Source organism: Gastrolobium bilobum, unplaced genomic scaffold (assembly GCF_033153095.1).
Source record: "Gastrolobium bilobum isolate Gb01-03AN ecotype WA unplaced genomic scaffold, APGP_CSIRO_Gbil_v1 utg1891, whole genome shotgun sequence".
Classification (NCBI taxonomy): domain Eukaryota; kingdom Viridiplantae; phylum Streptophyta; class Magnoliopsida; order Fabales; family Fabaceae; genus Gastrolobium; species Gastrolobium bilobum.
In genome coordinates this window covers 377,008-402,581 of record NW_026899025.1, presented here as the reverse complement: position 1 = coordinate 402,581, position 25,574 = coordinate 377,008, and the positions used below count along the sequence as shown (strand labels likewise).

Below are 25,574 nucleotides of genomic sequence, written 5' to 3'. Positions count from 1 at the left end.
CACCTTGTTCTCTTCTCCTCATTCAGGAGGCTGTCAATCACGGCGACCATCTTCAATTTTTCATCAGGAGCCGAGTTGCTTAATGTCACCACCAAAGTATCCCAACTTTCTGGCAGCGAGCTCAACAACAGCAAAGCCTACATCTCATCATCAATTTTCATCTCGACTTTAGATGGCTGATTCAAAATGCCTTTGTAGGTGTTGAGGTGTTCGATCATGCTCATGTCATCCTTGTATTCCAGCTTCACAAGTCGGCGAACCAGGTGTGCTTTATTCCAGTGAGTCTTTTTCTGAAACATGGACTCTAGCTTTGTCCATAACTCGTACGTATTCGTGAACTCGGACACATGTTCAAAGAGAATTTTGTCAATATATTTCCTGATTGTGGCTACCGTCTTCCGACTCAGGATCTTCCACACCTTATCAGTTTTGCCTTCAGGCTTCTCATCAAGGACAATGAGCTCATATAGGTCTTTGCAGTACAGATGGTCTTCCATCATCGATCTTCAGTAAGTGAAGTTGTCCCCAGTCAGCTAGAATATGTCACCATCACGTGAAACACCACTGGTCTCTATCTTGTCTCCCTTAGAACCCGTCAAACCAGGGCTCTAATACCATTGTTGGAACTAACTCGGTCCTCAATCTCGGCTAAGCAGCCTTTCTGGAAGTCAAACGTCGAGCTCGGAACTTAGCTCAATTAGAGAGATCAGCCTGAACTTACTAGGTCAGCCTATGCGCAGTAGAAATAGAAAATTTTGAAGGGGAGAAAGAAAGAGAGAGAAAGAGAGAGAGAGAGAAATGAACACAAGTAGATTTTAACATCGGAAACCCTTATCCAATGTGAAGAAGTAAAAACCCGCGGGATACTAGTCCAAAATCAAACTTTCACTACGAAAATAATGGGTTATAAGAATCAAGTTTTACCAATAATGGTGATACACTCAAACTTCACCTACAACAGTGATATTCACTCAAACTTTCCTAAGGAGGTTTAACACTCAAGCATCTCCCTAGAGGTGCTATGAAATTTTCTCACAAGTCAACTTTACCTCCATCCCACAACTAATGCTTATATAGGTAGGAAGAATATTTAGGGTTTCTTGAGCCCCAAGTTCCTTGACAAACTTGAGCCCCAAGTTTCAACATTGGGTCTTATGCACTGAAGGAGGAAAAACCCAACAGAAAAAGTGATACTTGGTGAATTCAGAATATAATAATATTTCCTTACTTTTAAGAACTCTTACTTGGTGAAATGGCCCACGGGCTTTCACACCTTTAAGTTAGATTACTTAGATTAGTCCGATTCGATAATGACCAGATATTCAACACTTTGATTCATCAATTATTTAATTAGCCTGATTCGTAACTTAGCATAAATTATTTAAAATGAACACAAATTCAACAAATCTAGATAATTAAATTTGGAAGCATGCTTTTATTCACTTGGTTGGAGTCTTTTTTTTTTCAATTTGTTACTAATTTGATTTGAACACTGTGAGACCAATATTGAGTACCTCTTTCAAGACAATTTTTTTCATTCTCTCTTATATAATAACTCTCCTCTTTTTCCAGAGGAATTGATAATGTTATATAACAAAACTTTTCTTTTTTTTTTCATCTGAATTGATCTCTCATGTTACTTATGAGTATGATAATGTCATACTATGAAAAGAGAAAAATATATAAAAAAAAGGGTTTGGTATTTGTCATTTTAAATGACATAAGTTATGTCATTTTAGGAGAAAGATAGACACAGAAAAACGGAAATCATGGGAGAGAGAAAGTGAGTGGTTTTTTTAATTTAAAATTCAAATTTCTGTGTCTGTAACTCTCTTAAAATGACATAACTTTCTGTCATTTAAAATGACAAACACTTTTTCCAAAAAAAAAAAAAACTACAATTAGTTCATCATTACTTGTATATTATATCATTATTAACAAATTTATAATAAAATAGAGCAAATTTTCTGTTTCATTATTTAAGAAGTGAATAAGATAATAACTTTTTTTTATCACATTTCATCCAAAATTAAAGGAAAAAATAAATAAAAGTATGATCGGAGTGAAATAAAATAGATTCCATTAAATTTCAATATACTCCATTAATAACAAATATCCTTCATATCATTCTCCCATGTTTCATCCATTTCAATTTGTCCAAAGGCCTAAACGAAAAATAAATTTTCAACTTCACCTTGAACCTGTGACAAAACCGAGCCAAGAGAAGGGTCAAACCGAACCAGAGGTTGAAGGGTGTTTGGATGAGGATGGAGTCTACGCTCACTGGTTCTAACTGGAACCGTTGTTTGCTTCAGCCACAATATAAGAGACCCCTCTTTGTTGTTACACCCTCAACCAGTTACCGTATAAGCTGCTCCATTAAGTCCTATAACTTGTCTCAGCTTAGTCACGCTGAGGTTCAGAGCCTCAAGACACGTCCTCGCATAGATTTCTCTTCAATTTTCAGTGTGGTAGGTTATGGGTATTCCATAACTCTTTCTTTTTCCAAATGGGTTTTTTTTTTTAACTCTAAAAATCCTTGCTTTTCAGGTCAACCCCATTGTTGATGATGTTCAGAAAAGAGGGGATGCTGCTGTTAAAGAGTTGGTGCTTCTTAATTCTTTACTCTCTGCTCTTATTAGATTAATTTGTGTGCATTTTCATATCTTCTTGGCCTATGTAACTTCAACTTTGTGTTGTGTAGATATACTTCAAGGTTTGACAAAGTTGAACTGGATAAGATTGTTGAACTTGTTTCGGAGATCCCAGACCCTGTGGTATGTTTATTTGGATATGCATTCCTTACTGTTAAATTTTTTTTTTTGCATTTGTTGGAGTTGTGCCCTTATTATGATTCCTTTTCTATTTTAGTGAACACGTGATCCTGGTTTGGAGGACACTATTGTATTCTTGTTTTTGCTTTTTGCAGCTTGATCCACCTATTAAGGAAGCTTTTGATGTTGCCTACAGCAATATTTTTGCATTTCATGCTGTTCAGAAGTCACCAGAGAAAAGTGTTGAGAACATGAAAGTATGTCAATGTTGATTCTTGCTTCTAGCCTAGGTTGGATGGACAAAACAGTAGCTTAATTTTGGGATGAATCCACTTTTATCTTAAATATATTCTTGTGCATTATTAAGTAAAAATTTAAAGTATATTTAATGTTAAGATAGTATTAGTATAGCTAAGTGCAGGAGATATGTGTTATGGTAGGCTTTTGCAAAACTACTTGTTACAAAGTTGGTGCTTGCAGCATTATTTAGGAATAGTTAAATAATACTAGAAAGGTCAAATGGATATATTATGTTTTCCAGTTGTATCATATGCTTCCCCATCCTTGATTAGTCTTCTGTCCCGTCCTTGATAGTCTTCTGTCTTTTGAATTTTCATCTTTTTGTGTGTGTATGTCATGTCATTCCAATATCATGCCTCTATGTTTTGTTCATTCTTGGTTCTTAGTGTTACCCAATATATTATATATTTGAGTCTTGAGTTTTCTGAAATTCTCAGGGAGTCCAATGCAAGAGAGTTGCAAGAAGTATTAATTCCGTGGGTCTTTATGTTCCAGGGGGAACTGCTGTATTACCTTCAACAGCTTTGATGCTTTCAGTTGTAAGTTGAACAGATTTTCAGTAGCTCTGTTGTTCAATGTTCTCTAGTTTTCATTGTGTATATTGATATTTATCTTTCCAGTATTAGCTGACGGTTAATTATTCTGTATAACAGCCTGCACAAATTGCAGGATGTAAAACTATAGTTCTTGCGACTCCTCCAGCTCAGGATGGCACTACATGCAAGGTATTTGTCTATATTGTATGAAAATTATAATTTTGATGTTCTTCTTGTTCTGATCAATGTTTTCCTGCAGGAGGTATTGTATTGTGCAAAGAAGGCTGGGGTGACTCACATTCTCAAAGCAGGAGGAGCACAGGTTTGAAGCATGATAATATAACCCTTATCTGGTTCTGTATTATGAATCTAGTTTCCATATATTTAGCTGTATTTAATATATTTGTATCATTATTGTATAAATTAAACTATGGTTAATGTGTAGTTTTCTCCATTGTAGGCCATATCTGCTATGGCTTGGGGAACAGAAACTTGTCCCAAGGTGGCTAACTTCTCGTTTAACTCACCTCTCTTGTTGGCTTCTCTATTAGTAGTTGGATTGAGCTTTACTTCTTTCTTATTTATTTATTTATTTACTTTTGTATATCACTATATTCTATTCTAATAGCATTGCAAATTCATGAATAGATATTGTGAAACTCATGCATCCATCATAGGTACTTGAACTTCTCAGCCCCTATTGATAAGTTTAGTGTCTGGTTAATGATAACACAAATCTCACTTCCTAGTGAATACATGGTGACCAAGATGTTACATCCAAATTTTCTCGTATTGAAGCTGTAAATTAGATATTAAATAGATTATGTAATCTGGTGACAGAATAGTACTTAGGAATTAACCTTTTCTGTACTAACAGGAAAATATATTATGCTTTATAGTTTATGTATTTTATCCATCATTTTTAATTGTGAATTTGTGATGAAACTTTCACAGGTTGAGAAGATTTTTGGTCCCGGTAACCAATATGTCACTGCTGCAAAAATGATACTTCAAGTAAGCATGTTTATTTTACATTAATATATCTGAATTTGTGTATCCACTATTGCATTTCATACTTTGAATTGTAAATCTTCTGCTTTTCTTCACTTTTCTAAATTTCTGCAGAACAGTGAAGCCATGGTTTCAATTGACATGCCAGCTGGTCCATCCGAAGTTTTGGTCATTGCAGACAAGCATGCAATTCCTTCTCATGTAGCTGCTGATTTGCTTTCCCAGGTTTAATGAGTTTTAAAATGCACCTATTTGCGTTACAAACATTATTCACTAGTTCTTCACATTCATAATGAAAATTGGTTATCTTTCTTTTACATCCTCTTAGAAAGGAAACCTGTGTTCTAGTGTAATTTATGCATTACTCTAAAAGCTTATAGTTCTAGTTTCTACATTATAATGTTAGTTCTCCAAAATTAAATATAGGATGAATTCGTAATATGCGCGCCATATAGGAGATAATTACTAATTGAATATTAATCAGTAATATCTAGAAAGCAACGAAAAATATAAAGCAAGGAGATGGGGAACAGAAGCATTTCATTTGTTGGTTTAGAATCTGATATGTTCAGATTTCTCTTAAGTTGACATCGCATGCACAAATATACTTGAGCCACTAACTGGAACACCTTTCTTCAACTAAGGCATAAAACCTACAAAAATCTGCCTGCCATGCTGACTAGAACAGAATTATGAACAGTACCCAATATAAAAAAAGTTTAATATAATGCTCAAAGTTTCAAATGGACACAGCTTCACCATCATACCACCAAATTATGACTTGGGGTTGATAAATCTTCTCCCTTTTTGTTCTGCCTATACACTTCCAAGTTGATTCCTATTCTGTTTGGTTTTCTTGTAAGTTGCTGATATCTATGCACCTAATTTACAATTTTTCAGGCTGAGCATGGCCCTGATAGTCAAGTTGTTCTTGTGATTGCTGGAGATGGTGTAGATCAGAATGAGATACAGGAAGAACTCAGCAAGCAGTGCCATAGTCTTCCAAGAGGCCAGTTTGCCTCTAAAGCACTGAGCCACAGTTTTATTGTATATGCACGTGATATGCTTGAGGTCAGTCCTGTTGTCCAAGTTTCTGTGTGTACCCACTAACAGCAGAGCGACTAGGTAAGAAGTGTAAGGTAGAGAAAGGGAAAAACAATTTCTTTGGAATCACTAAAACAGACTGTTAGGCTTCTGTGTCTGTATTTATACATGCACAGCAAATAGGGTTACACATAACATAGATTGTACTTGTGTCCAAGGTGCTTTTATAAGTTTATTGTTAGAGAAAATCAAAAGAAGAGTATGAATAGGAACGACTAACTCATTTTGTTAGTTTCCTCGTGTCTATATTTATACTGAAAAATAAAGATCGGTAAAAGAAAGATAGGTCCAACCCAGTTATACAAAATAACCTATCAAGCACTTATATAAATAACTATTCTCTAATATTTACGTTGCATGAATGTTGGTCTAATCTCTTGATATGTCAGGATTCATAACTTTCTTTGGAAGAATATGAAATTTGGCCTTAAATTATTCATTTATTTTTATATATATTTTAATCAATTAATGGTTTATACTTGAGTCCTAATCCTTGTTCTCAATCCATCAATATTCTTGTTGGAGTTTCAGAAGTAAAAGTTATTTTTGCATCTTCCAGGCTATCACTTTCTCAAATTTATATGCACCTGAGCATCTAATTATCAATGTGAAGGATGCAGAGAAGTGGGAGAGTTTTATTGAGAATGCAGGTACAAGTCTATGAATTTTTCTATTGTTGCTCCCTTTTTTAAAAAATAAAAATAAAAATAAAAATACTTTTGTGTCTAGTCACAGATACTTTTGTCTGCAATCTTAGAGGATGCAATTACTGTTAGAGAACCTCATTTTGTATCCTTGATTGCAATTCAAGAATCCTAGATTTAAATACTTGTCAATTGCCTCTACAGGTTCTGTGTTTTTAGGACCATGGACACCTGAGAGTGTTGGTGATTATGCAAGTGGGACAAACCATGTCCTTCCTACTTATGGATATGCAAGAATGTATGGTGGTGTGTCATTGGACTCCTTCCTGAAGTACATAACTGTGCAGTCTCTCACAGAGGAAGGTCTAAGAAGACTTGGGCCATATGTAGCAACCATGGCTGAAGTTGAAGGTCTTGAAGCCCATAAGCGAGCTGTTACCTTAAGACTTCAGGACATAGAAGCCAGGCAGGTTCCAAGATGAGATGATGCACCTATCCATTGTTCTCTTTATCTCTTGCAATTTGCTAGTTCTTAATTCATGCCAAGTCTAGAGCCATTTTGCTTGATGAGATTACCTAGATTTAGGTGGCATTAGTAGCTAAGCAGTTGCCATTTCAAGTTTATGTAACAATAATGGGATTTATATTCTAGAATAACAAATAACAGTTACTAATGCTTTTATTGCTTAAAGAGGCGAATATTAAGTGATTTACTAAAGTTTATTAAATGGAAAAGGATATTGCTATTGGATGCTTTTGGGCCTGTGGGAACCTTGAATGCATTCCATCTGGCTTTAACATCGCTCATAATTCCAAGTCTTCATATATATCAATATAGTTTGTTCTAACTCTTTTTTATGGGAAAACATTTTTTCATGTCGTAGGAGAGTTGTTTTCTTCTACTAATAACTTTTTGATTTTCGTGCAATATTTTCTTTTGTTTTTTATTTTTTTAATAAATGTGGGTCCCACATAAGATGTGTCTACAACATGAGAATTTTTTTTCTTATCGCATGAGAAAATCGAAACCCCTTTTTTATAGCCACCTTCTTGTACAACACGATGGTTTTGGACAGATTTTAACTTGATCACTTTATTGTTATAAAGAAAAGTATGAGCCAACCTTGCTCTTTTTGACAATTAAATTGCTTAAGATTCATGTTAAATATTTTATATTTTGCCCTAGACTTGAATTATTAAATACATTAGTGTAGCTTCTTTCACTAACTGGTCCCCGTATGACTGGCTCCATCAATTAAAAAGTGAAAACCATTGCCCACCAATTCGGACCACTTTTTGCGGCATTGTAATTTCAACTTGCGAGAATTCAATCATCAAGACTAAGATATAACGTGTTCATATTTATTTAAAAAAAAACCTTAGGTTTCAATCAATTAGAAAGTTGATGGAATATTATTTAATGTATGTGATTAATGCCACTCACTTCCGAGTTCAAGTCCACTTATTTATTTATTTATTTATTTTTAAAATATTCCAATCGGTTAATCGTTCCGCGACTAGTCTGATTTGGGGCGGGTCTCGAGATGAAGGCTTTAAATTCCTCCCAAATATGATATTGGGGAAAGTCAAATACATACTCTTCCTTCCACTTGTTTAGTTCCTTGACGCCAACTGAGTTACCATCATTTAGTAATTTACTTATTTTTTTGTTAATATGGTTAAATCACCTAGTTAATTTTTCTACTTGCAATAATAACATGACTTAAGAGTTTAAATTTAAAAATCGACAGTTATTATTAAGGAATTTATGATTAAAAAAATTCATACCGGTATAAAGTTTTGTTAAAGTTATATATTATTCACTTTTTGTTTTATAATGGGTCTTGATTAGGTAGGCTTCGGATATAGCTCTTTCCATCTTTCCTAGGAGTTGCAACTCTCACCAATAACCCACTATTATTTGAGTATGTTAAATCTTGAGTCCAATTAAGTGGCACACAAACACCACTATAGATCAATACAATTTTTTAAATTTTTTTTCCCTCGTGGTGTTAAGTTTAAACTTGACCTCCTTATGTAAGCCAAGGGGCTTCTAGTAGTTGTTCCAATGTCTTTTCAAATGGGAAATGGGTCCTTCCGAGTCATTTCTTGCTATGACTCGTTCATATTATGACACATATCACTATTATTAGTCCAACAACAATTGCACTCAGTCCAAGTTAGCGTGTTTTCTAGGCACTACAAGTACGCGTGCTCAACTATGTTGTGTCCTTCATCCACCACTTACACATATGCAGCAAATTAAGAAAAGAGTAGAGTAGAGGATCGATCAATATTCTTCTATGGCATTGGCAGAGGCTGCAGGTGAACAACGTCAGAGGAAACTTACACGTGTACTTCTCATGTGCTTTTCTGCACCTTTATGCAGAAAAGATCAACAACTGCAATTGGTACATGACGAGGATGTCACTGTGAAGAGAAGAAGAAGCAGAACTTCCACTGCTGTGGATGAAAAGCCTCTTCGAAAAATCGCTGATGCATTCGAAGAACTTGCAAACGTTGTCAGTTCCGAGAGCTCAGTCGTCGAGGTTGCTGCTTTCTCACGTGCATGCTTTTTCGTGGCTCCTCTTTTTGGTTGCATCGGTTTCCACTTCAAGTTCATAGAGATGGATTACGTTACTAAGGTACGTACTACACTAACTAATAATAACAATACCCTAATTTTGTGTGTGTGTGTGGATATAGACAATACCCTACATTTAAATGTGAATGAAAAGGGGTTTAAATCCTAATTTTTAGTGTTGAAGCGGGATAATTGTCACGTTGTTTGATTCAGCATTAGTCTTATAGCTACTTTCCCTACTCACATTATAGAGATATTTGAGAAACCTGACTAGCTCTAGTATAATAGTTTAAACTTTTGGATTGAATTGGTTCTTTACATGGTATCTATGCTGGACCTATGCATCATCCAACTTTCAAGCCAATGAGCTCTCTTATGAGGGGATGTGTTAGAGTATAATATACACCGTTAAAGAGGTCCACACCCCATAGTTTAAGCTTTTGTGTTGAATTAGTTCTTTACACGCTCTAATCGCTCTAAATGAGTAATTAGGGTTATGGAATCCAAATATATATATGTGTGTGTACTATGCTGGACCTGATGCATCATCCACCTGTTTTACGAAATTTTGTTTATTTTTTTTATCATATACATTTTACGGAAACACTCTTCATTAATTCATCTAAAACTATAGAAACACCCTTCATTAATCAAAACGACATAGTTTTTGGGTAGCTGTAAATAACCTTATCTAAATTGGCTGTAGAAATGTTTATCCCTATATATATATATATATATTTATGGCTTATCATTTCTCAAGTTGCTTAACTCTATCTCTTGCTACTAAATCATAACCGTACAAAGATTGATCAATGATGATAAAAGAAGAGGGAGAAAAGGTGTATCAATCAATATAAGAAAATAAATAAACAAAACGACATAGTTTTTGAGTGGACGGAGATAAATATATCTCAAGCTGCTTGAGAAATATTTTTCTTATATATATAACCCTATGATGCACATATAAGTAAACAAATTAAAATTTGGTGTCGAACCCAATTATTATTTGTTTTACTTAACTCATAATTGGCAGTCACTTGTTCTGACTATATGATAATAATTTGACTGGACCGAATATTATTTGGTGATGTATTATTTTTCAAAAGCATTTATAAATTTAACATCTTAAGATTTTAAATTAAGATATGTAATACGGGCTCACTTATTATGTTTAAGTTTCTTAGTTAGTCCGTTATTGGAGTTCTCTCCTGTTTGGGATCCCCATTCGTTACCTGGGTGCTTCATGTATATATGTCACATTTTGATATAATGATTCAGTTTAATTACTTTGTTTTGTTATGATGACAGGTTAATGATATAGCAGAGGCATCAAAGTCGTTCCGGACCTTACAATCTATGGTTGATAAGGATGTACAAACTAATTCTGTGAGAAAACAAGGGAGCCATTCGAGAAATCTTTTGAAAATAAAACGTGGACTTGACTTTCTAAGGCTGCTCTTTGAGCAAATTCTACTCACTGAGTATGTTGACCTCATATATTCCTTTTTCCCTCACTAGTGTGACCTGTCACCATTGCATATACTGGGAAAATAAAATAAGTTTTTCACACATACTCATGAGTACTCTCACACATTCTCCTCACTTTTTCTTTTCTTAACTTATAAAACTACATACTTTTTTTTTGTTTACATTTAAAATTAAATACTTTTAGTACGTGTTTGTGACTTTTAGTACTCAATTTGTTAATTTTATATTATTTTAAAAAGATAATATGAAAGTACACAAGTGGTTTCCTTCTGTCCGAAATCTGTGTGCTAAAGTGGGTTACAGATATGAATACATATTTAAATTAACAAAGAATTGTTTTCTATAATTAGTAAATGTTTCTTATGCACTAGAACCATAATGTTAGCAGTGATAGTATATTCAGTTCATATGTATGTTTTGGCAGGGGAAATTCCATTAGAGATGCAGTTTCCAAGGCTTACACACAAATATTCAATTCATATCACGGTTGGGCTCTCAGGAAGGCCGTTTCTGCTAGGTTACATTACCTCCCTACTAAGCAGCAGTTGTATAAGAAACTCAATGAAGATGGTAAGTATAACGAGAAAGTGCTTGCAACTTGTAATTAACTAGAGTTGGTTGAAGTGTTTGAAAGTAAAAAAAATTTGTTTTCTGAGGTTCAGGCATGTTAAATACTTTATTTTTGTTTTACCCAAAAAAATAAAAAATAAAATTACAATTATATCATCCTCGTTACCAAGTTAGCATATACATGTCACAGGTTTATTAATATCATGTTATGATGTTTTTTTTTCTTTTTCTTTGATGTCTTGTGCTCCAGAGTCTGCAGCAAGGGTCCTAATGCAGACTTATGTTTCGGCATCAGCACCTCTACTTCTATACATTGACAAAATCTTTCTTCAAAGAGAATTGGGCATAGATTGGTGAACCTTCTATTTAAATTGTACAATGCAATCCTCTATATTGATGATGGGTTGAAATGAACTGGTCGTGTACTTCCGAATGAAGGGGTTTTAATTGATTTGAATAATTAGCCAAGTATTTTGGATTTGTTATTTGTTTGGAATCTTTTTGAAAGAAAATAATTCCTTTGGCTTATAACAAAACTATTCACAATAGATAACTAGCAAAAAGTAAAATAGAGGATGTGTAAAATGGGGGAATATTTCATCTCAGTTCCTGTGCTTTACATTATACAAAACAATCCTCAAACTATGAAAAAAACAAAAAACAAAAAACAAAAACCTATGCTTGAAGGACGCCAGCTATTAACATTTGAATTAAATATATCACTCGGTTGGTGTATACGTCTAGAAATCTAGAAGTTTCCAATATAAAAACCAAAGAAAAATTAGTCATTTTTCCCCCTACTAGATTTTCCCTGTAACTATTCATATAAGAATGGAGAATTCTATATAAAGAGAAATTACTGGTTCGTCTTTTCCACACAAATTCGTTTATCTTTGCTAGGTCAGAAAATGGGAAACCCATGACTAAGATGATGAATCTTGTATGGGCTTGCAACAGACCCTTTTGGGAATTAAATTATCAAAATCTGTAAGAAAAGAGATTCATAACAGAAAGAAACGATGCCCTTCTTCACAGAACTCCCAAGTCCCAATGCAGGAAAACTTGAGTTTGTTACCCTACCAACATGTTATTTTTACCATTTCTGGACCATGTTATAGCCCCCGCACTTGAATCATCATATCTGGTTGCAACCAAGTTCATCACATGGCCATAATCAAATAGATCTTCACCTCAGCTACACAGCTATATATTAGACAGCATCAGAAGAACCCTGAAAAAGCCAATTACAAAAATTTTCTGGCTGATATGGACGTGCAATAATTATTCTGTTTCCTCTGTCATCTTAAAGGGCTAACAACCCATCCTGTAATTGGGTTCTGCCTGCGAAATCTCAACTTCCCGCGTTCACCACTTTGCAATCGTTCAAGCACTGTGTATGTAATTGAATCTGGTGTCAATCCTTGCTGCTTAAGTTTTGCATAAAGGTCCACTGCCTCGGCTGTTCTTCCACACCTTTCAAGACAATCAAGTAAAATATTATATGTGACTAAGTTAGGAGAGCATTCTTCAGCAAGCATTTCATCAAACAACCTACAAGCCATCTCAACTTTATCTGTCTTGCCAAAGCACTCAATAAGTGTACTATAAGTTACAACATCAGGATTTAATCCTTTCTCTTGCATCTCTTTAAACCTCATGTGAGCTTCATCAACATCCCCATTCTTCCCAAGGCAATTGATCAAACAGTTATAGGAAACAACATCAGGCTGACAATTGCTATTCTCTAGTTCTTCAAAAATTTTAACAGCACTGTCAACTCTTCCAGCCCTGCCAAAGCTGGAGATCAGAATATTGTACGTAAATATGTCTGGTGGAGGTCCATCTTGTTTCATCTTTTCATAAAGATCATGAATATGTGATATCTGTTTCAACCTGCCAAGAGCTGTGAATACTGTATTATACATGATAGTATCAGTGGTTATACCCTTTTCATGAATTTTATTCAGAAGGTCTATAGCTTCTGTCAATTTACCAGCACTGCATAGACTCTCCAACATGGACATGTAAGCATCCCTATCACCCTTGTCATGAAAGTTCCACATGTTGCAAAATAGCCTATGCGCTTCAGAAGCATGACCTAATTTGCTTAAAGTCCTTACAAAATAAGCATATATCTGTTTATTCATATATTTCTTTGATAACTCCACAATATTGTCAAGCTTATTAAGTTTCCCTTCAGCAACCAGAACATTCAAAAGCACACAGTACGTAAATTCATTAGGCTGACAATCATTCTCCACCATTTTTGAGAAGAGCAGGACGGCCTTGTCAACCATCCGGCCCTTTGCAAGTGCCTCAATCATAGTATTATAAGCAATCAAATTAGGAGTGCAGCCCTTAGCTAACATTACCTGAAAAAGTGCCAGCGACTCATCAGTTTTGCCAGATTTTCCCATCATTCTGATCATAATGGTGTAAGTGAACACATCAGGCTCGCAATGCCTCCGCTTCATGTCCTCAAAAACTTTACAAGCTTCATCCACCTGCCAAAATATTTGGATATATACGATAACTGATAAACATGATCAATAGAAGTAAAACGAACTTTTCAAAAACAATTTACAACTCAATTAGTTGTTCATCAAAATGACCCAACCAATTGTGCTACACACTATCCAAAAGGGTGCTGCAAAATCCAATTCCAAATCATTGGGGAAAAAAAATGCAATGCAAACCTTATCATCCTTGGCCAAAGCATCCAAGAGCATATTGTAACCAAAAATGTCCAACTTATAACCACGTCTTTGCATCTCCAAGTAGACCTGAAAAGCCTTAGTTGAATCATGTGATCTCAAATATGCCTGAAGCAAGCACTTGTAGGTGTAAGCATTGAGCCTCAACTCCCATTTCTTCACCAACCCAACACACATCTCCAAATCTTCACCGAAGAACCCGATTAGGATATTAACGGTGGAGATTGATCCACGAACGCCGCGCCGGTCCATGTCGTCGAGGAGGGAGCGAGCCTGGTCGAACCGAAGAGGGGAAGTTGACTTGGAGAGTATGAGGAGGAGGCGGTTATAGGTGAAGGACTCGTGTCGGAAATTGGGGGAAAGGGAGGGGCAAAAGTGGAAGAATCTGAGAGCGAGGGAAGGGTTTTTGAGGGCTTTGAGGATTTCTGAGGCTTCGAGAGGTGTGAGTGTGAGGGAGAGAGATTGGAGGTAATCTGAGAGGTCGGAGAAAGGGTCGTCAAACGACGGCGAGGGTTTGTGGTTGTTGTTGTTGTGGTGGTGGCGGAGGAGGATTTGGGTGGCTTTGCAGATGAGGTCGCGGCGGGGGAGAGGGTAGCCTCTGACGTCGAAGGGGAGTGGAGGTGGTGGTGTAACCTCGGCGGAGAGGGAGAGTCCGGTGGGGGAGGTGGAGGTGATCTTGGCGGTGTATTTGGTGCCGAAGTGGCGGCGGAGATGGAGATGGAAGTGACTGGGCTTCATCATTCATGAGATGAATGGGAGAATGAATGTTGAGTAGTTCTATTCTATGATATATACACTTAATTTACTTGTACTACACTATACTACACAACACGACACTAGTTCTCCATGGAAGAAGAGTTGCTCAGTGTTCCACTCATCTTCCAAATGTTATGTACATTCTGGGTTCTGTTTATTGGATGCCAAACATGAACGTTTACTTGTACTCATTGGTTTTGGTTTCGTGCCTATGTTTATTGGGGTTTGATGTTGGTAAAAAATGAGTAATTTCTTTAATTTAAATTTTAAATAAAAATATATTATTTTTTTATCTTTCTATCATTTAAATTGAGATAATTTTATATTTTTTTAAAAGATAAATATTTTTTTCATATTTATTTGAATATTTTGGTTATTTTTATTTTATTTTAATAAAAATATAACCTATTAATAATTAAACAACCATAAAAATCTAATTAAAAATGTTTATTTTTATGTATCTTAAAATTATATTATATCAAAATTGTATTATATCAAAATTGAAATATATTAATAAAATATTTAATAATTTTAGATTAATATATATTTTATAATATAATTTATATGATAATTACTTGCAATTTAACTGTGAATTTTAAAGATAAAAATTATCTAAAAGCGATATAAATCATAGGGAAAACATTAGAGAATATTGTCTATGGCTCTATGCCACAGAGTGAAAAAAGATATTTGGTTGAGAAAAAAAATATAATGGGATTTACTATATATATATATATATATATATATATATATATATATATATATATATAGGCAGGATCATTTGACAGCAGTGTCAAATTTAAAATTTGACACCTCATCTGAGAGCCTCATCTCTGATCTTTTTTGATCTAATGGCTCTCAGATAAGGTGTCAAATTTTAAATTTGACACTGGTGTCAAATGATCCTACTTCATATATAAATATATATATATGAGTCAGGATCCTTTGACACCGGTGTCAAAAAAAAGTTTGACACCTCACCTGAGAGCCGTTAGATTAAAAAAAATCAACGATTCTGATTTGTAAGCATGTGACACCATTGATTTTTTTTTAATCTAACAGCTCTCAGATGAGGTGTCAAACTTTTCCTTTGACACCGGTGTCAAAGGATCCTGCCTCTATATATATATATATATATATATATATATATGGGACAAGATCATCTTACATAGGTATAAGAATAATAAGTCTTACAACAAATCTTAATCTTTAATTTTCTATATCTAACGGTTAAGATTTATTAGGTCTCATTAATTAATTAATTTTTAATTCTCAACAAATCTCAACCATTAGATGTTCGGAAATCAACGGTTAAGATTTAGTGTATGATTTATTATTCTTACACCGGTGTAAGTTGATCCTATCCCTATATATATATATATATATATATATATATATATATATATATAAAGAGGTTCACTCTTGATTGTCTTTATGACAGATAAAAACGATGTTATTTTGAGACGAAAATCAAGATATTTTGTAATTTTAATTTATTATAGGGCTATAATTTATAACAGTATTTATTATTATAATTTTTTAATCTTTCATCTTCAAAACGATGTCATTTTGAGTTGAAAGGTTAAAAAATTATAATAATAAAGACTATTATAACTTTGAAATAAATTATAATTACAAAAAATCTAGATAATTTATCTGCATTGACTACAAAAAAAAAAAAAACCATAAAACATAATATTAAAATTCATCTATTGGGATAACATTTGCTAATTTAGTGTATCATTAAATTATTTATTAACAAAAGAAAAGAAAAAATGTTAATATTAATAACTCATAAAAGATTCATTAATTAGACTAAAAAAATTCACACCCACAATTGCTATATTATTGCCAATTAATTTGCTATTTTAATATTAATTAAGTTGAATCAAAACAATCAAATAAATATGAATCATAATTATTTTAAAAATATAGCTTACGTAGATAAAATTAATTTTTATTTCCATCCATTAATTAAGGTTAAATATAATATTATGAAAAAATTTATAATATAAAATAATTTTAGGCGAAAAATAAAATACATTAATGTCATGTGACATGAGACCAATATTAAAAAAACTAATTTGATAACAAAAACATTTATAAAACCAACGCAATAACATGTTAATAATCAAAAAGTAAATTGTTGAGTTTATTCTTAATTCCATCCCATTAACTACTAAAAACGAACCATTGATTAGATTCGAGATAGAGCATAGAAGTCAAAAACCATTCACATGGAGAACAGGAGGACAATGTCAAAAAATGGTGAGCAGACAATTTACAAACAGGAAGGCACAGGATGCAACGGCTCTGAAATTATTATTGTATATAAAATTACAATATTATAACTAAAAATAATTTCAATCAAAGTGTTAACCGCGGGGTACACATTATTGTAAACGGCTGCAATAATCATACAACTATCCAAGCCCTGATCAAACACGGGGTAAAGTATCCATGCTACCCATTTAAACAACGTCGGTCCAATAATCCCCCATTTTGTAGACGCGAATCCTGACCCAACTAGTTTCCATTACCAGATATTATGAATATAATTGGCTACACCGATCCATTAAACACCAGAAACTAATTCTTCAACAACAATAATGTAATCATGCACATTGATTAGAGGCACCTATAAAAAACCCCTAATCACAAGGTTCAAGGCAGACCGGTCCTCCTTGGTTGGTTCGAAAGATTTGTCTTGGTATGATTCCATGCCCCTAATCAAGCTTGACATTCGAATAGAGAAGTGTGTCCCTCGTGAGTGGCATGTTCAAGAGGTAATATATCTGCCAGCAAACATACAAATTAGTAAATATTTGTGGTCATGATCAAATCTCAACATTAACTATCCACCATTGCATCATTAATGACGGATTCTATAGGAACTATATACGTAATTAGACTATCCAACAGATAGTCCCTATTCGTCATCCCTTTCAAAGAGATCCCCCTGACACCAAGGGCTAATTGAGTACCCTCTTTTAAGAATTAAAAAGAAAAAGAAAAAAGAAAAGAAAAAGAAAAACACAATCCTTGGCGTTAATCATTTGATCCCTTTGGGTGGGCCTCCACGTCTAGGACCCAGTCACTGGCACCCTGACCGAGTGACATATCCATAGGATTTAACAAAAAAGAAAAGGTTTATACTAAAAAACTAACTAATAATTTTGATACTTGCATCCATTGTCCAAACAAAAGAATCATTCAAACACAACAAGAAACTAACACTAGAAGTTTAGTCCTGAGTAAGTTCTCAAATAGTTGCTAAGAAAGGCTACTCCCCTGCTCCAATCAAATATTAAGGGAAAAAAGGAACAGTTAAAGTAAGAAAGCAGAAATTGATGAAAAAAACTCTTCCCAGAATTGTCTTCCAACATTTAGCTAGATCTCAATGACAAATATTTCTAACCACACAAAAAAGGTGTTTCTTTTAAAATTTTCATTTTTATTTAATTTATATTCCTAGAATGATTATTTCACCCACTTACCCCCATAAGAGTTGAAATGAGCAAAATTATTCCTGTTATCCAAGCAAGGGTTCTCCTAACCAGCACCACTTCTGGACCTGTTGCATTCAATTCTTTTGTTTCTTCCAACCATCGAGCAGTATGGTGGGGAGTAAAGATCACATCAAACTTCTTGCCCGACTCTTGAGGAATGTTTGTATGACAGTAGATGATTCCAACAATTTGACCTGCTCAGTCATTGACCATTTAGATGTTAAATGAAAGCAAATGAACTCTTCAGACCAATAAAATTGACATCTGAAGAAACAAAAGATCAGCTGAGCGTTTGCTACAGACATTTGACTATGTTTTTCATACTAAAGCAAATCAGTACCACTGTTGTAGTGCTTTAATTTAAAACCATACAGCAATTATTTAAGCCTGACAAAAATAGACCTTTATATGCTTCTTGCAGTGAACCAAATATCTTTGTCAAAGTTGCAAGTAGCAATTCAACTCCATGCTGAGCAATGCTTTCATTTTCATATTGCTCTTGCAGAGCCTGCACATTAATAGTCAATAAGCCAACTACAATCCATGTACAACAACACATTGCAGGTAAACGTGAAAAAAAATATGTCCTGAACTACAACAAAACTTTGTTCTATATTATTGGTTGTATTACAAACTATATAACATGAGTAATGTCTATTATCTCTAGTATGCAATATTACTTTTGTTTTCTTTAAACATACGTGTAACAAAAGAAATAAAAGAAATAAGGGAATCAATGCTCCTTTTGTCAGGGTACTGAAATTACAGATTAAAGATTCACTACGTGGGAGACTCTGTCATAAGAAAAGAAAAAGAAAATGACGGAGGAAGAAAGTTGCACACCTTAATGCCATCGAAATATCCTGTTAGCAACTCAGCTGGACTTTGTGTGCTCTGTGATAAATTGTCATGCATTTGAATTGCCCTTTTGACATTGCGAGTGAGAGACAAAAGACCTACAATGAACTTCCTTTCTTCCTTCTGCAAACACAAATACATAGACCTCCCAATCAGTCTTAATTCACAAATAAGTAGAAAAATATACCCTAAAATCTTCCTTATACCTTTGACATATGGAGATTCAGCGTGGCACCATTTGCCAATGGAATGGTAAGCACTCCATTTAATGGCTCAAGGGCATCAGTAGCATATGATCCACCTATCAAAGACGACTAAGAAAACAAAGACAAAGTCATTTTTACATATAACACAATAATAAAATAATATGGAGATAGCTCATAGACATGTATAACACAAATCAAAACTGACAAAATCACTAATTTCTTTGTCGGTGCAGTCTTCCAATTGCTCATCCAAAGAAACCACGGAAACATCACTTTCATCTGCATGAATTAAAGAAACAATGAAAAAAGAAAAGCCTCTCACAAAAAATTATGACAAAATCATATTGGTAGTGCCTATAACCATTTTCATTATATTCTCTTTCTTTTCTAAACACATGAACTGTACAAAGTCTCACCTGGAAGTTGAATGTCAACTTTATCTGAACCAATAAAGTTCGGACTCCAAAATGAATTGCCAAACATTGCATTATCTTGGACAATTTTTTCAAGACCTGCATTCATAATACATTATTATTATTGTTTATGAAAAAGAAAAGATATTATAAATATCAATTATTATACTTAAAAAAGCAAGGCAAGAGACCATTGATTCCATTCACTTCCAGCAAAAACACAGCACGAGGCCTATTGAATGGATTAGGAATCAGAATCTCATTCAACTGCAGAAAGACATAACATTATCAACAATCAAACCTATAACTAAAGTATGATGCAAAAATAAGGTAGTGAAGACTGAATGTCAGTAATGATTTCAAGGACCTTGGATGAGCTGGCAGCTGAAAGGGTCAAAGGAGGTGCAAAACCAAGCAAGATTGACACAGCAGCACCAACTTCCGGAAGCAACATTGAAGGATGCTGCAAAGTGAAATATTATAATACCATATTACCATCCAGTGAGATCATTATTATTGATTTTTACTATTACAACAGAGTGCAGTGATCTCATTAGTGAAACTAAGGGGAACATAGAAAGAATGAAAATGGTGAGAACATTTAACCTTAGCTCCAATAAAATCAATCACTCCCAAGATGAACAAAGGTGAAGAGAAAATTATAATATAAGCCTACAGTAATTTCAATTAAAAAATTGCCAGTCTCACGTATCATTTAAAAATTCTAGTAACCATTGAATAAGTAGTTTTACAAAACAGAAACAAGAGAAGAAAAAAATTATCTCCTACTTCATCATTTTCATTGCCTGTGTTTTCATTCTCCCGTCTCACCATTTTCTTTTCTTCCCCATTTTTTACCAAACAAAGCATGCCCCTAGAAAAGTTAATCCATTTAACTAACCGGTCTGAGTGGTAATGTTTCAAGATGGGTATTCATAGTCATAATTTCTTAACAGGCTCCTTATTCATAGTCCTTATCTATTGAGCTAGGAGATTTAGAATCTGACACTATTTATACAAGAAAAGGCATCTGTGATGCCAGTGTGAAGAGAAAATCCAGTTTAAGTCATGAGAATTTTTGCTTTTATTGGATTTAAAAGAAGGTTGTAAAGAAACTTTAAACTGCAATATATAAAGAAATAATTTAAAGAAAAGTTCTTTAAAAGTAGTAGTCAATGTTAGCAGGTACCCCTTATGATTAATTTATATAAAATTTTCTCCTCGCGTTTTAGCTACACCAAAAAAGAAAAAAAAAAAAGAATTGGCTTCTAGGAAAAGTAAAAATGTAAAATGGATACCAAGCTGGGGGCAAACAATCCCCTTTCTAGTGTAGTATAGATTTCTCATTTGAGCACTAAGCACATTTGAGTTCACAAGGATTTTGATAAAATGAAGGGTTTTGTGCAAAATGTTTTCTCCATTCATCGGGCTGTTCCTTTACTTGTCCTTTCTTGTTTTCCAGATTTGTATCAACATATTTGCTTGTTTCTATTCTCCAAATTGCTAGCACATCCTTTCTAGCCTCTGAATTTACAGTTTGGAAGTTACTAATCAATGCTTCGGTTTAAAGCCCAGAATACACCAATTTTCCATCTCTTCTTTTGTCAGTTTCACAGACCTACAACCAAGTTACCTTGGCCTAAGGAAGCAGTCCATTAAACCCCTTTAATACCTCTAATACTACCAATGCAAAATCCAATTTTTTTTCCCCTGCAACCAGAAATTAGCAATGAAACTCCAGAACTCTGACTGCTCAATTGCCTCCTAACCTCAGTTATTACAAACCATGAGCATGGGCAACATTTTCATAATCCAATGAAGTTCAAGTGAAGATGCCTTTACCAGGAAATCACTTTTACTTCTAGATCTTTTTTTTTTGGAATAATTGTGAAGACGGATTTGTTTCACTGGCAAGAATAAATTTATATGTAATAAACTAATACCATAACACCGGAACTCAGGTCGAAATGTTGCAATTCAGTTCTCACATCTATTAAAAGTACACTTATTAATCTCGGATAGCAGCGCGTAGCGGCTGACCCTCGAAACTGCTATAACGCTATAGCGGATAGCGCTACAATGCTACTGTGCAAAGTGTACCTAAGTGATACACTAAATTGTACTCCACAAATATAAAACTTAAAATATGAAAACGTGACATAAAAAACAAATTTGAAGGATCTCAAACGAACATAAATGATTTTAATCATTAAAATTCAAATCATAAGCAAATTGAAGGAATTAAAGTCACAAATAACGTAACACGACAAAATAAAGTGGCAAAATTATTCAAAATTCAAACTGCCACTTAAGTGAAATGTCAAAATCAAAGAACATAAGGAACTAATCATAATTACAATCATGAACATCTAAATCTTCATCTTCACTTTCACTTGTATCTAAGTTGTAAATCTCTTCTTTCTATGACAGAAAACTTTTGCAGAAACTATTGTAGCAGCACAATAGCACCTCAATTCAGCCGCAATAGCTGCTGCTACATCCACTACACTTCGCCTGAGCGTCGCGGCACGGTCTGTGGCGGCCGGCCGCTACACCGCAACGCAACTCCGCTACAGGGCGCTAAAGCGGGGCTATTCACAAGTATGATTAAAAGTTCTAATTCATTCGTCAACTGTCACTTCCCTTAACATTTTGAACACTAACTTCTAGGCAGAAGGCTTGCGTTTCATGATTTATTCATAATATTTCAAAAACGAATTTTAGTTTTCATTTTTTGAACCTCAACATATTGTCACAAACAAAGTCCGTTTGATAAATGCGAATTCAAATAAAGGACTGAAATTCGCATCGATCAGCGAGTTGAATTGGAAGAGAGCATATGATGCAGGAACGAGACAAAAAGAAGAACCTCAACCTCATCGTTGGATGATCTAGCGCGAATGAATTGATGACTGGAGCTATCAACGAAGAAGACGGAACCAGAAGCCTCACCCTGCAAAAACACACACAACCGAATCAAACAAATAAATGTCAGATCGAAACCGCCATCAATTGCGCACGGGCTGACGCAATTGAAGAGAGGAGAGAGAGAGAGAGAGAGAAACAAACCCTAGATTGAGAAGAGAAGAGAGAGAAGATGACGAGCAGGCTCCAAATGATGGAAACGCGAAACTCCATCGCAGAGAGAGAGAGAGAGAGAGAGAGAGATCTAGAGGTTCCACTTCAGCTAACTACTTCGTTATTTCTCGCAAAAGATCGCACTGTGGAGAAAGATGCTCATTTGGGCTTTTATATTACTTGGGCTATGAGATGATTATATTTGAGGCCCATGCGTCAAAGGAAAGAAAGGAATCTCGATTAGACCATACCACCAGTGGGCCTGGAAAAGGGAGCCTTTTAAGGGCCCGATAACCTTTGAAGATAGGAAGCTATTTTCGATTACCATATGTTCGGTTTCGATTAATTTTAGAAAAAATAGGTTATTTTCTTAAAAACATTTTTGGAATATTTTCATCGTGGGAACAAATTATATCAAAACAGTGCATAGGTTTGCCATAATTTATCTACGGAAATTCCATTAACGAAATAATATGTGAATAACTGTTGGCTTTCTCCTTTAATGCTAAGCCCAAGCCCATTGAGGGGTTTTCTAAAAACTCTAAACCTATTTCACCTCCTCTATATATATTCATTAGTTGTGGGTGGAGACTAAGTTAAGATGAAAAAAAATATTTGAGACTCTTGAGTGATACTTGAGAGATTTGAGAGCAAAGCTTTAAGCTTTGTGTTTGAGAGATATTTAGAAAGAGTTTGAGTGAAACATTATTTTCATAGTGGACGTTTGATTTGGACTAGGTCCCGTGGATTTTTACTTCTTCATTGGAGAAGGTTTTTCCACGTTAAAATCTGCTTGTATTCTTCTTCTCTCTCCTGTTTACGTTTTTGATTTTTCGCTGCGCTGCCCGACCTGGTGAAGTTCAGGCTGAGGAAATTGCTGAGATCTAGGATCTCATTGACTGACTTCCGCAAAAAGCTGTTTAGTCGACTTGAGGGAACCGAGTTCCCAACAATAACGTCATTGTAATTTGTAAGCCCTTTATGTGAAAATCCTTCTAATTTTATATGTCAATATTTGAAATGGACTTTTGTTGGTCGAAAAAGTCCATCACTAAATATCTGCACAAGTTTTAATTTTTAAGTTGATTATGAAATTAATTTTGAATTGGGATTTAGTCACATTTAAAGCTTCTCACCCCAAAAATGTATTTAATGAAAATTAAACTCAAGTTCTCTCTCTAAACCTGTATTGCCAACGGTAACACCATTTTTCTAAAGTGTCTTCAAATTCACACTTTTATTTTTGAATCGTGTTTAATTAGTGGAAGAAACACCATTCAGGAAGGCAAAACGGTCATCATTGCTCGGCGCTTTCCTTCGAACGTGGTAGAAATCATTAAGGTTAATATATAGAAAAATTAAGTAATCGAATATTAATCCAAAATTGAAAAGTAAATATAGCCAAGTAGCCGAATAAATTAAGTAAGGGAAAAATGTGTGTCATTTTAAAGGATGTAAAATTATGTCATTTTAAGTGAGAGAAAGAGATAGATCATGTGGGAGATAGAGTGGACAAAAAAAAAGTAAAAGGTATGGGTCCCACCTCTTTGTGAGAGCGAAATGACATAAGTTATGTCATTTAAAAGGACAAACATTTTTCCTATTAAGTAATTGCATACCGGTTCAGAATTAAAGTTTAGGGATAAAAGATATTTTTGGATGCAGAATGAGTATTTAGAAACGAATAAAAACTTAGATGCCACTGTTACAAATAGATGTTATTTATTCTTTGATTTTATCTTTAAATTTGTTAGAGGCGAAAAGAATGACTTGTTAGAGATGGAAAATGTCTATCCATCTCTGTTCAGAAGTGAACATCAACAGTAGGTTAAGTATTTGAGATATGTTCATGATGGATATGCTCTGATGAGATAAACCTAAGCGAGTGTATATGCTCTGTATGAATGGATGAAAGAAATAAACTAATCTCCTTTCCTTTGGTACTATCAGTGTATATATAATGGTTTTCATGGGCGGTTAAGGAGGAGGATCATGGATATGAAGCAGTTCCTTTAGTGGTGATCATGGTAGTTATGGAGAAGAGTAATATCATGGGATCAACGATTGGGCTCAAAGAGAGTCCTAAATCGGGAAGAGGGCATAAGTTGAAAAGAGGCCGAAGTCGGATAATGAGTTAAACCTGGAGCTAGGGTTAAACCCAGAACAATCTCTGATTTTAATTTTTCTAATAGCTTTTGGGTCTAGTCATGATAAACTTTATGTTGTAGGTTTAAGAATTGAAATGAGAAGTGATTTAAAAATAGGCTAAATTTTATAAAACCACCTAACTTGAAGTTGTTGTTAGAGGAGAAGGCCTTGTGGATAGGGGTGTTAACGAGCGGAGCCGAGCCGGGCTTTGGTCTTAAAAGGTTAGGTTTGTGTTTAAATGTACTAGTCTTACCGAACCTGTTACCTGTTATGAATATAATTTTTGGCCTCTGACCTGACTTATTTACAAAAAATAAAAACCTGATTTAGCCTATTAGCCTATTTTAAAAAAACAAGACAACCAAAATTTATCCAAATAAAATATACGATCCACAACACTAATAATTCCACAAAGATTCATAAATTCAATGTATATCCAAATAGTATAATGTAGAACAAAACCATTCAAAAATTCTATTTAACCAATAAAATAGGATGAAATGGATTGAGGAGAAAGAAGTCTATTGTGAATATTATAAAAAATATAAAATAAAAATAAAAGTTAATATACTAGGTCAGCCTAAGAGGTTCCAAGGCTGAGCTTTTGAATTGGAGGCTGAAGTCTTTTTATTAAACAAGCTTTTATACAAGTTCAAGCCTGGTTTCAATAACCAATTTTAGACATGTAAACTCAGGCCTTTACGAGCCAAGCCAAATGCTCCTGGTTCGTTTAGCACCCCTACTTGTGGATGCTTATGTGAGGTAGTCACTTAAATTTGAAGTGTGTAGAAGTGCTCCGGCAAAATGATAAAGGTGGAAATGAGCTCCAACGGGATCAACGACTAAGAAAGAGGAGTGAAATCGTGACATTGGTGTAAAAC

The 25,574-nt window shown here is 34.4% G+C and overlaps 4 protein-coding genes across 4 annotated transcripts; 2 read left to right on the top strand and 2 right to left on the bottom strand.

The window, feature by feature from the left end:
• Positions 1-2,124: 2,124 nt before the first annotated feature.
• LOC133286312 (histidinol dehydrogenase, chloroplastic-like) lies at positions 2,125-7,109 on the top strand. The gene is made up of 13 exons (XM_061483713.1): positions 2,125-2,471; positions 2,551-2,603; positions 2,705-2,777; positions 2,930-3,031; positions 3,512-3,613; positions 3,728-3,799; positions 3,870-3,932; positions 4,071-4,112; positions 4,565-4,624; positions 4,736-4,846; positions 5,522-5,692; positions 6,285-6,375; positions 6,574-7,109. Exons 1-13 carry the CDS (start codon positions 2,262-2,264, stop codon positions 6,849-6,851), a joined length of 1,428 nt encoding a protein of 475 aa, XP_061339697.1. The 5' UTR covers positions 2,125-2,261; the 3' UTR covers positions 6,852-7,109.
• A 1,563-nt stretch (positions 7,110-8,672) lies between these two features.
• On the top strand, positions 8,673-11,388 carry LOC133286330 (accelerated cell death 11-like). The gene is made up of 4 exons (XM_061483737.1): positions 8,673-9,014; positions 10,262-10,434; positions 10,866-11,011; positions 11,262-11,388. Exons 1-4 carry the CDS (start codon positions 8,673-8,675, stop codon positions 11,366-11,368), a joined length of 768 nt encoding a protein of 255 aa, XP_061339721.1. The 3' UTR covers positions 11,369-11,388.
• Positions 11,389-11,618: 230 nt separating this feature from the next.
• On the bottom strand, positions 11,619-14,629 carry LOC133286318 (pentatricopeptide repeat-containing protein At1g51965, mitochondrial). The gene is made up of 2 exons (XM_061483721.1): positions 13,708-14,629; positions 11,619-13,515 (listed from the first exon to the last, which is right to left on the bottom strand). Exons 1-2 carry the CDS (start codon positions 14,464-14,466, stop codon positions 12,310-12,312), a joined length of 1,965 nt encoding a protein of 654 aa, XP_061339705.1. The 5' UTR covers positions 14,467-14,629; the 3' UTR covers positions 11,619-12,309.
• Positions 14,630-16,766: 2,137 nt separating this feature from the next.
• Positions 16,767-22,671, bottom strand: LOC133286308 (uncharacterized). Its single transcript, XM_061483707.1, has 11 exons — positions 22,537-22,671; positions 22,343-22,420; positions 19,835-19,930; positions 19,659-19,734; positions 19,471-19,566; positions 19,260-19,333; positions 19,055-19,162; positions 18,834-18,971; positions 18,393-18,498; positions 17,979-18,184; positions 16,767-17,276 (listed from the first exon to the last, which is right to left on the bottom strand). Exons 1-11 carry the CDS (start codon positions 22,603-22,605, stop codon positions 17,208-17,210), a joined length of 1,116 nt encoding a protein of 371 aa, XP_061339691.1. The 5' UTR covers positions 22,606-22,671; the 3' UTR covers positions 16,767-17,207.
• Positions 22,672-25,574: the final 2,903 nt, after the last annotated feature.

Excerpts from the sequence above, each read along its gene's own strand:
- LOC133286312 (XM_061483713.1), top strand. The coding sequence starts at position 2,262 with ATGAGGATGGAGTCTACGCTCACTGGTTCTAACTGGAACCGTTGTTTG. Across the intron at positions 4,113-4,564 it reads GAACAGAAACTTGTCCCAAG|GTTGAGAAGATTTTTGGTCC; the intron begins GTGGCTAACTTC and ends AAACTTTCACAG. Across the intron at positions 4,847-5,521 it reads CTGCTGATTTGCTTTCCCAG|GCTGAGCATGGCCCTGATAG; the intron begins GTTTAATGAGTT and ends ACAATTTTTCAG.
- LOC133286330 (XM_061483737.1), top strand. The coding sequence starts at position 8,673 with ATGGCATTGGCAGAGGCTGCAGGTGAACAACGTCAGAGGAAACTTACA. Across the intron at positions 9,015-10,261 it reads AGATGGATTACGTTACTAAG|GTTAATGATATAGCAGAGGC; the intron begins GTACGTACTACA and ends TTATGATGACAG. Across the intron at positions 10,435-10,865 it reads GAGCAAATTCTACTCACTGA|GGGAAATTCCATTAGAGATG; the intron begins GTATGTTGACCT and ends ATGTTTTGGCAG.
- LOC133286318 (XM_061483721.1), bottom strand. The coding sequence starts at position 14,466 with ATGATGAAGCCCAGTCACTTCCATCTCCATCTCCGCCGCCACTTCGGC. Across the intron at positions 13,516-13,707 it reads CTTTGGCCAAGGATGATAAG|GTGGATGAAGCTTGTAAAGT; the intron begins GTTTGCATTGCA and ends ATATTTTGGCAG.
- LOC133286308 (XM_061483707.1), bottom strand. The coding sequence starts at position 22,605 with ATGGAGTTTCGCGTTTCCATCATTTGGAGCCTGCTCGTCATCTTCTCT. Across the intron at positions 19,931-22,342 it reads CTAGATCATCCAACGATGAG|CATCCTTCAATGTTGCTTCC; the intron begins GTTGAGGTTCTT and ends TTCACTTTGCAG. Across the intron at positions 19,735-19,834 it reads CAGCTGCCAGCTCATCCAAG|TTGAATGAGATTCTGATTCC; the intron begins GTCCTTGAAATC and ends GTCTTTCTGCAG.